The sequence below is a fragment of the Xenopus laevis genome, chromosome 1S, assembly GCF_017654675.1.
Source record: "Xenopus laevis strain J_2021 chromosome 1S, Xenopus_laevis_v10.1, whole genome shotgun sequence".
NCBI lineage: Eukaryota > Metazoa > Chordata > Amphibia > Anura > Pipidae > Xenopus > Xenopus laevis.
The window spans coordinates 68817227-68832884 of record NC_054372.1 but is presented as its reverse complement, the minus strand read 5'-3'; the positions used below and the strand labels follow the sequence as shown (position 1 = coordinate 68832884).

The 15658-nt window shown below is 41.4% G+C and overlaps 1 protein-coding gene across 3 annotated transcripts in view; it reads right to left on the bottom strand.

Annotated features, from left to right (window-relative positions):
• btc.S (betacellulin S homeolog) overlaps positions 1–12915 on the bottom strand; it is a 38213-nt gene extending 25298 nt beyond the window's left edge. Inside the window, exon 1 of one of the 3 annotated variants that reach the window (XM_041579699.1) lies at positions 12711–12915. In XM_041579699.1, coding sequence (XP_041435633.1) covers positions 12711–12762 — 52 coding nt within the window. In that variant the 5' untranslated portion in view covers positions 12763–12915. Of the gene's footprint in view, positions 1–1905; positions 2608–12710 lie in introns of those variants that run through there. The other 2 variants (XM_018243448.2, XM_018243447.2) reach the window with 2 other exon arrangements.
• Positions 12916–15658: the final 2743 nt, after the last annotated feature.

Genomic DNA, 15658 nt, shown 5'->3' with positions numbered 1-15658 from the left:
TACCCCTTGCTTATATTTCCCTTTGACTCTTTCCATTACTCTCCTGCCCGTACCTGTTTTTTGCTCTCCGTTTATAATTTATATTCTGCCTTCCCATCAGCCACGCATTCCTGTTTTTTTGTTTTTTTTACCCTTTTTTGTTTCTCATAATTAACCCCATTCACTTTCACTTCTTCTGTCACTTTTCAATTTCCCTTCCGTCACCTCATTTCTGTGCAAAATGACATCAAATGTTCCTCTTGGACACCATGCTCTATTGTTGTCTTATTGCCCCTTTCCTCTTTAAATTCCATTGCGCCAGCATGTATGTAATGTTTTAGATCTCCCGCTTTCAGACCTGAAAGGAATACTTTGATAAGAGGCAATAAGCCCCTACTGTCTTGCACCTAAACAACAGAACCATGCTGAATTGCAATGTACTGTGATTTCAAACATTCTTATGGCAGCTCTCCTGTTGTTAAAGGCACTGCCTACAACAGAGAACAATAATTAACCATTTTATATACCAGCAGGGAGGATTGCAAAGGAAGAGGAAACAATGAAGGGAGGGTGCAGAACTGAGAGGCACCTGGATGCTGCAAAAATGCACCACAGACCACACTCTAAATAACCTGGGGCCTTTTAGCTACCCTTTCTGAGATCAAAGCCTACATATAGTTTTTTTTCTTTTGCATTCAAATCCAAGCCTTGGGCAATTCCAAATGAATGAGATGCGACATTCAAACAGAAAACACTTGTTATATGAATGAACTGCAGATAGGAAGGTAATCAAAGACTGCATGTGCAGTCTAGTTATGCCATGAGTTAACAAGAGGTCAAATGTTAGTAAACATGCCCCCAAACCTCTTAAAAGTCTTCACTGTTAAGATGTCCATAGACGTTATAATTTTTAAAAGATCTTTTCCTTATTGTAAGACCAAGCTCATCTTGGAACATCATTTAAATACATGATTGGTCCATCAACTAAAAAGACCATTTCAAGTGATATAGTCTAGCTGAAGCTGGCAAAACTGTGGGTAGCTGCCTGCTTGGCCCTGAAAACAATTGGACAATAGATACATTTCACTGTCATGAAAATTTTCTAACCTGCCCAATCGATTTTCTGATGAAAAATCTTAAGACGCATGATTGTTCTGTGCCCACTAACCTCACAATAACTTTTTGTGCTAAAATTGGTTGTTAAGGAGGAGAAAATCTTAATGTCTATGGTGAGCTTTAGTACAGGTATGGGATATGTTACCCAGAATGCTTGGGACCTCGGGTTTTCTGGATAAGGGATCTTTCTGTATTTGGGTCTTTACACCTTAAGTCTTCTAGAAAATCATGAAAACCAGTTGGCTGATTTTGCTTCCAATAAGGATTAATTATATCTAAGTTTGGATTAAGCACAAGTTACTTATTATTACAGAGATAAATGTAATAATTTTTAAAAATCTGGATTATTTGGATAAAATGGAGTACATTGGAGACGGCCTTTCCATAATTCTAAGCTTTCTAGATAACAGGTTTCCTGATAACAGATCCCATACTTGTGCTGAGCTCATTTTGTGTTAAAACAATCAGAAAAGGGCATTTCACATTCACACTTATTATAGAATGTTAAAAACAACAAGCAATCAAAAGGTAAAACTACCTGTAATAGTCTTATTTTTTAATAATAATCACATTTTCGAAAATATTAGTGATTACATAATCCTGGGAAGAAAATATCTGACAGAATAACGTCATGACTGCTTTATTACAAGAGTCAAAGTCCCCTCTCCCTGTAACTGTGACAATCCATGGCTCAGGCAGTTTTGTCTGCTCATTTGTTAGTTCCATTGCCAGACACCAACCAGTGCCGACCTCTCTCCCTTAACCCTTTTCTAGCAGGTTGGATCTCCCCATTGCACTCGTGTTTCTTACCTACAAAAAGAGGCAGCAGCAGCAGGTACTTGCCGAGTGTGAGCGAGTCCATCAATCAGTTTGCATCAGTCCCCCGACAGACTGTTAAATTGGTCCCCTACCTTCGCAAAACACATCAGGATCCCCCTGTCAGGATAATTGGTACTGTCCCCAGACCTGTTACACGTTGCTGACCGTCACTGTGTGCACTGAATGTTTTGGGATTGATGGGCTGGGCTATTTGGAGAAGCAGGGGTGGAGCCATTCTGGAGCTATATTAAACTGTGAGCTAAGTTAATATCTTAAAGTGGAGTACAATTCATCACATCCTTCCCCTTACTAATATTAATCATGCTGCCGCCCTCTTGTCTTGTCGATTGCCGAAGCTGCTCAATTCCAAATATGACAGACACTTCGTAGAGTTAGAAATTAGAATAGAAGCGACTCAGAAATATTCAGGCTGTTTGCTATTCTGCTGCCTGGACTTAGAGATAGAATCTTTGTGGCATGATGTATTTATTATTACAAGAGCTATTCGGTGTGTATTAAAAATACTGATCTTGGTGGCCCTTTAATTCTTCCTCCACTCGCCTCGCTTTTCTATGCTCCACGCCCATCATGAATCACACGCCCCTATTTTTACATGCGTCTTTAATCTTCCACTTCTCCCGTCTGACGCGCACCGCCGACTTCACAAGAGAGAGAGACCTCGGAAGGACGGACCAAACGATAATTATAAGGATGTGCTTTGTGTAAATACTTGTGCATGACTGCACTCCAGCCTACTCCACATCCCTACATATAGAGCTGGAAATAAGACTGTAATTGCAGAGACTAAACTGTAGGTGGCACTGCTGTAAAACTCGGCTAAATATAAATAAAACCATAATGCGTATGGGCGAGCTCAAGAATCACCTGAGAAGAGTTTATAAATGAAACTAAAATGCTTTTGAGTTATGCAATAGTAAAATGGAAGTTGATGTATTACTTGACATGTCTCCTTTTGTAGGATGCCATTGTACTAGGGTAGCGGCTAGTTCCTATCCTAGGAAAGGACCTGACGTCACGGTCATGTGATCCTACCACTAGAGCGCTCCCCTGCGGCTTACCTATTCGTGAGCGGCAAATTCAAACATGGAAAAGTGGTAATGGGTTCTAGTGGCGGGCTGCAGACTCTTGACAGAACCTGCAACTAAATTCCCAGGGTTGCCAACTTGTATTGTAGGTTTAGTACAGGTTGCAACCTCTACCTCAGGTTTTGGGGCAGTTCATTGTGTCGCTGGATGCAGGGCCGGGCCAGGCAACTCAGCTAGCCGTGACGCCCCCTCTGCCGCACATGCGCACTGACCATACACATAGGGAGTCTGTGCGCATGCGCACTGCCCGCACGAATAGGAGACGCGCACATGCGCACTAACCGGCTGCGTCTACTTCTCCAGGTACGCTCTCCCCTCATGTACGCGCATGTGCACAAACAGGCGCATGGACTGGAGAAGAGCGGCACTTACTCAGCCGGACTAGGGGTAGGTAGCAGTGAAAAGTACGTGCCTGGCGCCCCTCAAGCTTTGCGCCCTAGGCACATGCCTACTCGGCCTACCCCTAGTTCCAGCCCTGGCTGGATGTTTGTAGGGATTGAAGGGATCACTGCCTCTGAATTTCTGTGGGTTGAGGGGGGATCACAGTGAATTAATGTCAGGTAGACTGTATTCAATATTTAGACACCCAAATGCAGCTACAATATTGTTGTTGGAGCTGGGTGTTTTTTTTACCGTTACTCTCGCACAATTACGGTGCAAAAATGGCAAGATGAAAATGAAAGGCAAGACATACTGGCACAGCTATAATAATATTATATTCATTAACCATAAGCAGGTTTGCTTTTCTGCCATGCACTGAAAGTCTCCCAGAATAATGTAATGGACAACTTCGGAACAATAAATTGTATAGAAACTGTTGCCTTGGTGTTTCATGAGCTGACGAAAAATGTGGAGCGCCCAGTCAAGTAATAGAACATGGGATAACGGTCATGAGAGGGACTTGTATTTAAGGAGAGGATCATTGCCCCTAAACCTTTTTAAAGGACCAGTAACACCAAGTTAGCTTAACACTTAATTCCCCCAAACTTCTATATAAGTCAGGCTTACTCTCCCCTTTGGTTTTTGTTTTAAATCTTGAGCTTCAATCTGACTTCCAAAGTGCTTCATAACAGAATATGAAAAGGTGACGGCTGCTTGAATTCCTCTGTGTGCTGAACCAGAAGTCAGCTTCACATGGATGACCTAAAGCACCTAAGCTTTTTTTTTTTTTTAAGCATCTGCAGTTCAAATGTCTGTTTCTTTTCCTTCAGACAGCTTTCGGGTTAATATTGTGAGCATATATATTAAAGGAACAGTTCAGTGTAAAATTAAAACTGGGTAAATAGATAGACTGTGCAAAATAAAAAAATGTTTTCAATATCGTTAGCCAAAAATGTAATGTATAAAGGCTGGAGTGATTGGATGTCGAACAGAATAGAACAGAACCCAACTTCCTGCTTTTCAGCTCTCCAACTCTGAGTTAAGGTGGCCAAACACGGGCGGATTAAAGCTGCTGATATGGGCCCTTTAGACCGTTTCGGCTGCTTATCTGCACGTGTGTGGGGACTCCCAACGGGTATCCCCAATCGATATCAGGCCAAAAATCGGGCAGATACAGATCGAGCAAGTTTGATTTTTTTTCTTTGATACAGGATCGCATCGGCTAGTCGATGCGGTCCTGTGACATGTCGGCACCCATTCACAGCATTGTAATCTGATCGTTCAGCCCCAGGGCCGAATGTTTGGATTAACCTGATATCGCCCAGCCGTTAGTGGGCATATCGGGTTAAGATTCACTCGTTTGGTGACCTCTAATAGTGTATGGCCACCTTTAGTTAGTGACTCTCTCTGGACATGAGTAAAGGTGGCCATACACGGATAGATCCGCTCGTTTGGCGATGTCGCCAAACGAGCGGATCTCCCTCCGATATGCCCACCTTGAGGTGGGCAATATCGGGCTGATCCGATCGTGGGCCCTAGGGCCCAACGATCGGATCCTAGCGTTCGCCAAACGGGCGGTCGGATCGCGGGACCGCATCAACGAACAGATGCGGCCGCGATCCGACGGGATTTTTAACCCCATCCGATCGAGATCTGGCCGACTTTCGGCCAGATCTCGATCGGGGAAGCCCGTCGGGGGCCCCCATACACGGGCCAATAAGCTGCCGACTTGGTCTGTCGGCAGCTTTTATCGGCCCGTGTATGGCCACCTTAAGTGAGTGCTTCAGAACAGACCCCTGCAGCTTTCACTGTGAGCAGAAAAACCTCTGTACCTATGTGTCTCTCAAAAACTCACTAACAGCTGCTAACACTGGGGGTGGGGTAGGGCAGGGCCCTGAGACAGTAATCCCGGTGGGCCTGACCCTGACAACATAGCCTGCCACTAGAAATGTAAAGTCAAATGTGGTAATAACTAAACTGGTATGCAGGAATATGTGGAAGTGCCACAACAGGATCAAACTTTTTGTTTTATATGTGACATTTGGTACTAAAGTTACACTTCCTACGCTAAATGCAGCACCCCCTGTACCCCCTCAGTGGGGGCCCCCGTTACTGCCTTAGAGATCTCTGTATGTCTCTAGCCATTTGCTAAACTACCCAGCTGTCCCTGTGATAACTAGTAGCTGAGCTGTAGTTCAGTTACAAACAGAGATCTAAGCCATCATTAAATGGGGCCAGGGGGGGTCCAGTCAGGGGTCCCAGGAGATCGAATGGGGGACCTGGTTCTAAAGCTGCTGTTTATAGTTTATTAGTGTTGTTTCAGAATTTGCAAGTTTGATATGTATGCGATTGGCTGTCAGTTACTGGGATATCATGCCTTATCTCTGTGACATTACTCCCAGCTCAGCTCTGATTGGCTGAAAGCTGCAAGGAAGGTGATATAACGGCTCAGGTAGAGATGACCATTATTTCATTTCTGGATTCAGAGGTAAGTGCAGCAGATCCATACACAGGGAACAGGGGGGCATATTTAGAAGATACAAAGGGCAATTTTCGGTGTTTTGTCACCCATCATTTATAGTAGCTTGGGTAGTGGGGCCATCGCTCCCAAAATTGCCCCACTGCCTACCAATCTAATTGGGGAGCTGCTTGTCATGAAGCTGTTCCAAATGGCATCTGTGTGACAAGTAGGAATGGGGGGGGGGGTAATTTAAGGCAACTTGGCATTACATTCCTGCAATAAATACACTATGATTGTATAAGATACATTGTGCTCTCTGGGTATTACTTTCTAAACATGTGAAATTTCTGCAATTGTACATGGGAACTGCAGCACTGAACATATATTCAAATAAACTCAGCATTAATTGGATACAGATACCTAGATATTACACTTATACAGAGTATCACCAGAAAATGGGTTTCTGATGGCAGCCCTGACCCCCAATCAACTAACATGTGGGTGTCAAAGTGCCTAAAATCTCCCCATATGCCATCTCTAATGGGAGTGAGACCATAAAAACATATAGTTCTAAGGCAATGGGTGTTTGGTTTACTTGTTGTTGCATTTGAAGCATTAGACAATTTTTTCTGCCTCTGCTGTACATGGCAACGGTCATTTGCCAACTGTCATTTTCCAAGGGTCGCACTCATCCTAGCAACAGTCAGTGGCCTCAGCACTAGAGTGGGTGACAATTCAGAGAGGCTTAAGTAGAAATACAAGTAGCACAAATCAGAAGAATAAATGTCTGTAGTGCTGTTACAAGCCCACCCTGATCATGACATTATAAGCAATACAAATGCTACCTACCTCTTATGGCCACCCTTATTTTGCATCATGGGAGATGATGAAGGCCTTCCCACATGCCAGTGATAAAGAGCTGACTGCCATTTAGGGCATCTGGGGGCTCTAGAAGTGTCAGGGTCCAAATCCCCCATTATGCTCCTGCTCACAATCTCTTATTATTTCTCCCCAAAATAGTGTATATAATAATTGTTTGAGTTGTTGCCTGAAAAACTTTTTTGGATTACCAAACAAAAACCAGCCAAAAACTCTTAAAGATGAAAGAAACATTAAGTTGACCCTTGAATATCATGAAGGCAAGAAACATCTTTAAATTGTTAAAGGGACATCTGCCATTGACTTTTACATGATTTAGACAGGATGATGTCTGAGTATTTTCAGATTCAGATTTTTAGCGGCTTTGGAGCTTAATAAAAAAATCAATTTTTTTGTTGTTCCTTCTAAAAATTCCCGGTTTTCCCTCAACCAGAAAAAATTGAGGTTTAATAAATAGGCCCCCTAAAGTATGGTAATCCAAATTACGCAAAGTCCCCTTATCCTGAATACCCCAAATCCTGAGCAATCTTGATGACAATTCCCATACATCCCATACTTATGGCCAGCTTTGATTATTTATTGGAAAACAAAATAAGTTACTTTCCAGACATAAGAAAAGGTGCTTTGAAATAAGTTTTGCAAGCTTCACTAGTAGAGCAGATCCATACTGTAGCATACATTGTCCTCTTTATTGTTTGCGTCAAACACTGTTATTGTACTTTTTAATAAATAGCAAACAAACAAATATAGGGAGGAATAACAAATTAAATTTGGCAATAAGAGTGTTGAAGACAGGGAAACTGAAGCAACTCCATGTTTAGTTCTTGCAAGGGAGATAATTATCAGTGCACAGAAAATTGCCACTAATAAGACAGAGGGGAGAGGTTTCTATAAAGGTAATGTAAATACCCACCTTACATAGACCAATCAGTTTCATCCATATATTTTACATGATCAAAACAATAGCAGAAGCCCAGCTTATTTACTGAACCGATACTGAACAACATTAACAGGACTGTGAAACACTAATACAGGTAAGGGATCTGTTATCCAGAATACTTGGGACCTGGTGTTTTTCGGATAAAGGATCTTTCTGTAATTTGGATCTTCATACAGTCTACTAGAAAATCATGTAAATATTAAATAAACCCAATAGGCTGGTTTTGCTTCCAAAAAGTATTAATTATATCATAGTTTGGAGAAAGTACAAGGTATTGTTTTATCACTACAGAGAAAAAGTTAAAAGTTAAAAATTTGGATCTTTTGGATAAAATGGAGCCTATGGGAGACAGCATTTTCATAATTCAGAGCTTTCTGGATAACGGGTTTCCGGATAACGCATCCCAAACCTATAATACCAACATAAGCTCATATCATAAATACAGCATAGGAAAGTCTGTGAATTCAGGCCACGTTTCTCAATGGTTTATTACACACAAAAATGGAGGTCACAGACCTGGATAATATGGTTTTCTGGAAAATTACAGTGTTATTTTGCAGGTAAACTGTGTTGTTTATTGTGATTTATTGTGCCCCCCTAAGAGATTATGAAATTAAGATTCAACTTTATGTACATGTAGGCAGAAGGAAAGATGTATGTGTACAAAAGCATGATTTCCTATAAGTGAAATACACTATTCTTACTTTCCTCATTTCTACCAGGGAAGCAAAGAATATTTTTTTAAGAAATAAAAATCCAACTTCAGGAATTTATTTCTGTTTCCAAACAGCACATGCGGTTTGAATCTTTAGAAATAAATGAGAAGGCTGCTGCATACATGTACAGTCAGAGAATGGGTTAATTGAAAAAAATGAGACTTTTTTTTTGACCAGCCATGCATTGCTTCAACTTGGCAAAGGCAAAAACAGGTTCTCAGCTGTTCAGCATGTAATAGTATCTGCTGCACCTTAGCATTCTAACATTAGAAGTAACAAACAAACAGCAATAGAATGCACCCCACCCCCCAAACAATGGCATACATCTGCATACATGACTGAGTACAACACAGCAAAACAGCAGCACATTCTTATACACTTAAATATTGTCAGTCACTGTTAACTGTTTATTCTTTAATAGAGCTCTGCAATGAACTTTTAATATCCATGCCATTGCCTCTGTTTCTATATCTATTTTATGTTAGGCCCACTACCTAGGAAGGCATTTGGTGCAGTGAATTCTCATCCTTCTGCTTCAGCAGCTCTGTGTAGTATGTGTTAAGCAATCATGAATATGGATGCAGCAGGGAGCATAAAACAGAGAAAATAAAAATTTCAGTATGCACATAAATTTTGATTAAGAATAAAAAAATATATATAGTGGGGCTTTACCAAAAAATTCCAATAAGCAAAGTATATTTAAAAGTGTATAGTAATTTATGAGGACAAAAAAAATGGCCTAAGGCATTTCATGCCTGTTGGGGAACTTACCTAATGCGTAAGTGCTCCAACAGGCACGAAATGCATTAGGCCATTTTTTGTCCTAATAAATTACCGTACTTTACACTTTTAAATATACTTTGCTATATATTTTTTTCTCAATTGTGATAAACATCCATAGATTGGGGTAAATTGTGGGAGATTTTTACTTTAAAACTAACTATTTAACATACAAGGTGTGGTGCCCTAGCTGTAATCATTTTTGTTATGGGCCCATATGCACCATTTGTTTGCTTGCTGTTTTGCCTGCAGATATATTTTCCTATAGACACTGATAAAGTTATGCCCAAAAATCTGGGCACCTTTGCACTTTAATGATGCATCAGTACTATTGAAAATACAAATGCTATGGCACATTTATTGGTATTTGGTATGGCACATGGTATTTATTTTGTTTGCAGTAATGGAAGCCCTTTAAAACAGTTAAAGTTGGTCACCAAGTGTTTAGGTCAGAGCCCATGTTCCAATAAAGGCATTTTAAAGAAAAGAAAGTCACAAATGGTGCTGTCTATGATAATACAGACGCCAACCTTGTTGACCAAAATGACCCTATTCCATCACTGAAGGCAATAACCTTCCATGTAAATGACAGGATTTAGTAAAAGTTACTTTTCCCTTCCCATCATTTTGCCCCTTTTGTCAATCACCCTCTGATGCCCCAATATAACATTGAGGGGCCAAAATGGGATGTTGATTCAGCCTGCATTTATCTGGGTCATCAGGGACCCAGAACTGCAGTTGCTATTACTCTGTGTAATGTTGTTGATCATACAAACCAGTTTCCGAACCAACACAATTGATGAATCCAAATACATGAATGAAATCCTATCATATATTGGGCCTATGCTTGGCCAGCATTAAGAAAGCTATGCAATTATTTTCTATTCTTTTCAGGACTTCACCCACTCGAGACTCTGTTTATTCTGGGTTCATTAACCCTATTAAAGTAAAATTCATGGTTTCTAATATTAATATAAATACAATATGTGTACCAAATAGGAAGGTGATTCTTTAAAACAGATGAATGGGTTCAACAGAGCAGTTTAGAGAGGGCTGTTTATCAACCACATGGCACAACAGTCATTGAAATAAATGGCAATCCCTCTTCACAAACAATTTTCTGCATACAATGCAATATTTTTAAAATAAATGGTAACACATGACCCTGACCCACACTGACCAGTACCTAATTTATGCCATAACTCCAACCATTATTCACCTCTATGGCAAGCTTTACTCAACTGAATGCCTTTGGCTACCTGATGGAACTATAGTTGAAAACCAGCTTGGATGCTGCTGGTTGAATTCAGGAAACAGCTGATGAAGTGGAGCCAGGATGGATGTAAAGCACAGTTAGAGCAATAAGCGATGGAATAGTATCCCCACACATAATTGGAACCATTGTTCAATTCACAGTGAGTGTGGTCTGACACTTTGTTACTGCTGTAGGAAAATCACCAGAACCAAAGCCAGAGTAATGGCACATGTGCATTTGTTGCACTCCTGTTAAACATTGGTAGCCTTGTTTGTTTCATAGGACCCTGCACACTGTAGACTAACAAGCAGTAACAACTGCGCAGGCTTCTCTCATGATGTCCCCCTATTCTACTCTCCCAAATAATACCCCTTGCTTATATTTCCCTTTGACTCTTTCCATTACTCTCCTGCCTGTACCTGTTTTTTGCTCTCCATTTATAATTTATATTCTGCCTTCCCATCAGCCACGCATTCCTGTTTTTTTTTTTTTTTTTACCCTTTTTTGTTTCTCATAATTAACCCCATTCACTTTCACTTCTTCTGTCACTTTTCAATTTCCCTTACGTCACCTCATTTCTGTGCAAAATGACATCAAATGTTCCTCTTGGACACCATGCTCTATTGTTGTCTTATTGCCCCTTTCCTCTTTGAATTCCATTGCGCCAGCATGTATGTAATGTTTTAGATCTCCCGCTTTCAGACCTGAAAGGAATACTTTGATAAGAGGCAATAAGCCCCTAAGAGTACAGCATCACGTGCATATTACACTAGCATGGAATACTTGCACAGTATAGCAGGACACAGATGTTGGACCTGCAAGCCTCTACTGTCTTGCACCTAAACAACAGAACCATGCTGAATTGCAATGTACTGTGATTTCAAACATTCTTATGGCAGCTCTCCTGTTGTTAAAGGCACTGCCTACAGCAGAGAACAATAATTAACCATTTTATATACCAGCAGGGAGGATTGCAAAGGAAGAGGAAACAATGAAGGGAGGGTGCAGAACTGAGAGGCACCTGGATGCTGCAAAAATGCACCACAGACCACACTCTAAATAACCTGGGGCCTTTTAGCTACCCTTTCTGAGATCAAAGCCTACATATAGTTTTTTTTCTTTTGCATTCAAATCCAAGCCTTGGGCAATTCCAAATGAATGAGATGCGACATTCCAACAGAAAACACTTGTTATATGAATGAACTGCAGATAGGAAGGTAATCAAAGACTGCATGTGCAGTCTAGTTATGCCATGAGTTAACAAGAGGTCAAATGCCCCCAAATCTCTTAAAAGTCTTCACTGTTAAGATGTCCATAGACGTTATAATTTTTAAAAGATCTTTTCCTTATCGTAAGACCAAGCTCATCTTGAAACATCATTTAAATACATGATTGGTCCATCAACTAAAAAGACCATTTCAAGTGATATAGTCTAGCTGAAGCTGGCAAAACTGTTGGTAGCTGCCTGCTTGGCCCTGAAAACAATTGGACAATAGATACATTTCACTGTCATGAAAATTTTCTAACCTGCCCAATCGATTTTCTGATGAAAAATCTTAAGACACATGATTGTTCTGTGCCCACTAACCTCACAATAACTTTTTGTGCTAAAATTGGTTGTTAAGGAGGAGAAAATCTTAATGTCTATGGTGAGCTTTAGTACAGGTATGGGATATGTTACCCAGAATGCTTGGGACCTCGGGTTTTCTGGATAAGGGATCTTTCTGTATTTGGGTCTTTAACACCTTCTAGAAAATCATGAAAACCAGTTGGCTGATTTTGCTTCCAATAAGGATTAATTATATCTAAGTTTGGATCAAGCACAAGTTACTTATTATTACAGAGATGAATTTAATAATTTTTAAAAATCTGGATTATTTGGATAAAATGGAGTACATTGGAGACGGCCTTTCCATAATTCTAAGCTTTCTAGATAACAGGTTTCCTGATAACAGATCCCATACTTGTGTTGAGCTCATTTCAGAAAAGGGCATTTCACATTCACACTTATTATAGAATGTTAAAAACAACAAGCAATCAAAAGGTAAAACTACCTGTAATAGTCTTATTTTTTAATAATAATCACATTTTCGAAAATATTAGTGATTAGCCTAATCCTGGGAAGAAAATATCTGACAGAATAACGTCATGACTGCTTTATTACAAGAGTCAAAGTCCCCTCTCCCTGTAACTGTGACAATCCATGGCTCAGGCAGTTTTGTCTGCTCATTTGTTAGTTCCATTGCCAGACACCAACCAGTGCACTCGTGTTTCTTACCTACAAAAAGAGGCAGCAGCAGCAGGTACTTGCCGAGTGTGAGCGAGTCCATCAATCAGTTTGCATCAGTCCTTCGACAGACTGTTAAATTGGTCCCCTACCTTCGCAAAACACATCAGGATCCCCCCGTCAGGATAATTGGTACTGTCCCCAGACCTGTTACACGTTGCTGACCGTCACTGTGTGCACTGAATGTTTTGGGATTGATGGGCTGGGCTATTTGGAGAAGCAGGGGTGGAGCCATTCTGGAGCTATATTAAACTGTGAGCTAAGTTAATATCTTAAAGCGGAGTACAATTCATCACAACCTTCCCCTTATTAATATTAATCATGCTGCTGCCCTCTTGGCTTGTCGATTGCCGAAGCTGCTCAATTCCAAATATGACAGACACTTCTCAGAGTTAGAAATTAGAATAGAAGCGACTCAGAAATATTCAGGCTGTTTGCTATTCTGCTGCCTGGACTTAGAGATAGAATCTTTGTGGCATGATGTATTTATTATTACAAGAGCTATTCGGTGTGTATTAAAAATACTGATCTTGGTGGCCCTAATTCTTCCTCCACTCGCCTCGCTTTTCTATGCTCCACGCCCATCATGCAGGGCCGGACTGGGGGCAAAAAGCAGCCCCGGCAAAAAAAATCAAAGCAGCCCACATGTAAACGTGTGATGATCTTGTACACATCCACTTATATATTGGGGTAAAACTAAAAAAATGATGTGCATAATGAGCTGCCTTTCTTTCTTAAGTGTAATTCATGTAAAATATGTTAAAGATTCTGCAGCCTTGTGCCTTTATATGGTCACAGACCCCCCTCAGCGACTTCTAATATCCTTATCATTTACAGTAGGGGGTACATTATCCCTTATAATACATGAGTGATACTCAGAGTTCCCTGTATAACTCAGCCTGCAGCCTTGTGCCTTTATATGGTCACAGAACAACCCCTCAGTGACTTCTAATATCCTTATCATTTACAGTAGGGGGTACAGTATCCCTTATAATACATGAGTGATACTCAGAGTTCCCTGTATAACTCAGTCTGCAGCCTTGTGCCTTTATATGGTCACAGAACAACCCCTCAGTGACTTCTAATATCCTTATCATTTACAGTAGGGTATATGGTTACTATAGACACCATCTCTCCCTACTATACCTGCTATCCCACAGTCACACTCCCTTCCCAGAGACTATTATCCACTGTTACTATAGACACCATCTCTCCCTACTATACCTGCTATCCCAGAGTCACACTCCCTTCATATAACATTTGCAGGAGAAATACACCTGTCCCTCAGGTTCATCCATTCAGTCCCCACCCCAAGCATCACAGTTGAAGATGTATAGAAAGGAATTAGTAAGGATTAGGAGGGTGTTATTTTCTTTATATTAATGAGCAGCACACTAAATCACATATAAGCAGGTGACATTGCAAGCAATGTTCACCAGGGCACAAACAATAATAGCTGCCATTCCTAAAGATCTGTCCTTCCTTCATTTTTTGCATAAACTTTTCCTGGTATTTCCCAGAAAAAAACTTTATCCAGAACCATTTTTCACAGCATCCTATTTAAACAAAAAATACCTTATTTTTTCTGTAATAACAAGACAGAAATAGATGTTAATTAAGCCAGCATAAATCATTTTATTATGGGGTAGGATAAGACCAGCCCAAGAAAACTAAACAATCCCAAATATAATGAGTATGAAAGGTGGACAGCCCTCAGTACGATCCTCCAATTCCACACCCCTCCCCTCCCATTGCAGGGCCTTACTTACAGCACAGAGTACTTCCTGTTGGGCTGCAGGGACACTCACACAGCACGGCAGCAGCAGCAGCGTGAGAGGGGTGGGAGGGGCAGAGTCATGTGGGAGATAGGACGGAGGAGCGGTCCTAGAGCCCATCGGATGCATTCAAAGAGCTCCTGAGGCAATCAGTGCTGTGTTGAAGGTGAGGAGCGGCCCACTTAAATAAAATATAGAGCGGCCGTCGGGAGAATGCCCAAACACACAGATTGCCAGTCCGGGCCTGCCATCATGAATCACACGCCCCTATTTTTACATGCGTCTTTAATCGTCCACTTCTCCCGTCTGACGCGCACCGCTGACTTCACAAGAGAGAGAGACCTTGGAAGGACGGACCAAACGATAATTATAAGGATGTCCTTTGTGTAAATACTTGTGCATGACTGCACTCCAGCCTACTCCACATCCCTACATATAGAGCTGGAAATAAGACTGTAATTGCAGAGACTAAACTGTAGGTGGCACTGCTGTAAAACTCGGCTAAATATAAATAAAACCATAATGCGTATGGGCGAGCTCAAGAATCACCTGAGAAGAGTTTATAAATGAAACTAAAATGCTTTTGAGTTATGCAATAGTAAAATGGAAGTTGATGTATTACTTGACATGTCTCCTTTTGTAGGATGCCATTGAACTAGGGTAGCGGCTAGTTCCTTTCCTAGGAAAGGACCTGACATCACGGTCATGTGATCCTACCACTAGAGCGCTCCCCTGCTGCTTACCTATTCGTGAGCGGCAAATTCAAACATGGAAAAGTGGTAATGGGTTCTAGTGGCGGGCTGCAGACTCTTGACAGAACCTGCAACTAAATTCCCAGGGTTGCCAACTTGTATTGTAGGTTTAGTACTACCTCAGGTTTTGGGGCAGTTCATTGTGTCGCTGGATGCAGGGCCGGGCCAGGCAACTCAGCTAGCCGTGACGCCCCCTCTGCCGCACATGCGGACTGACCATACACAAAGGGAATCTGTGCGCATGCGCACTGCCCGCACGAATAGGAGACGCGCACATGCGCACTAACCGGCTGCGTCTACTTCTCCAGGTACGCTCTCCCCTCATGTACGCGCATGCGCACAAACAGGCGCATGGACTGGAGAAGAGCGGCACTTACTCAGCCGGACATGGGGTAGGTAGCAGTGAAAGGTA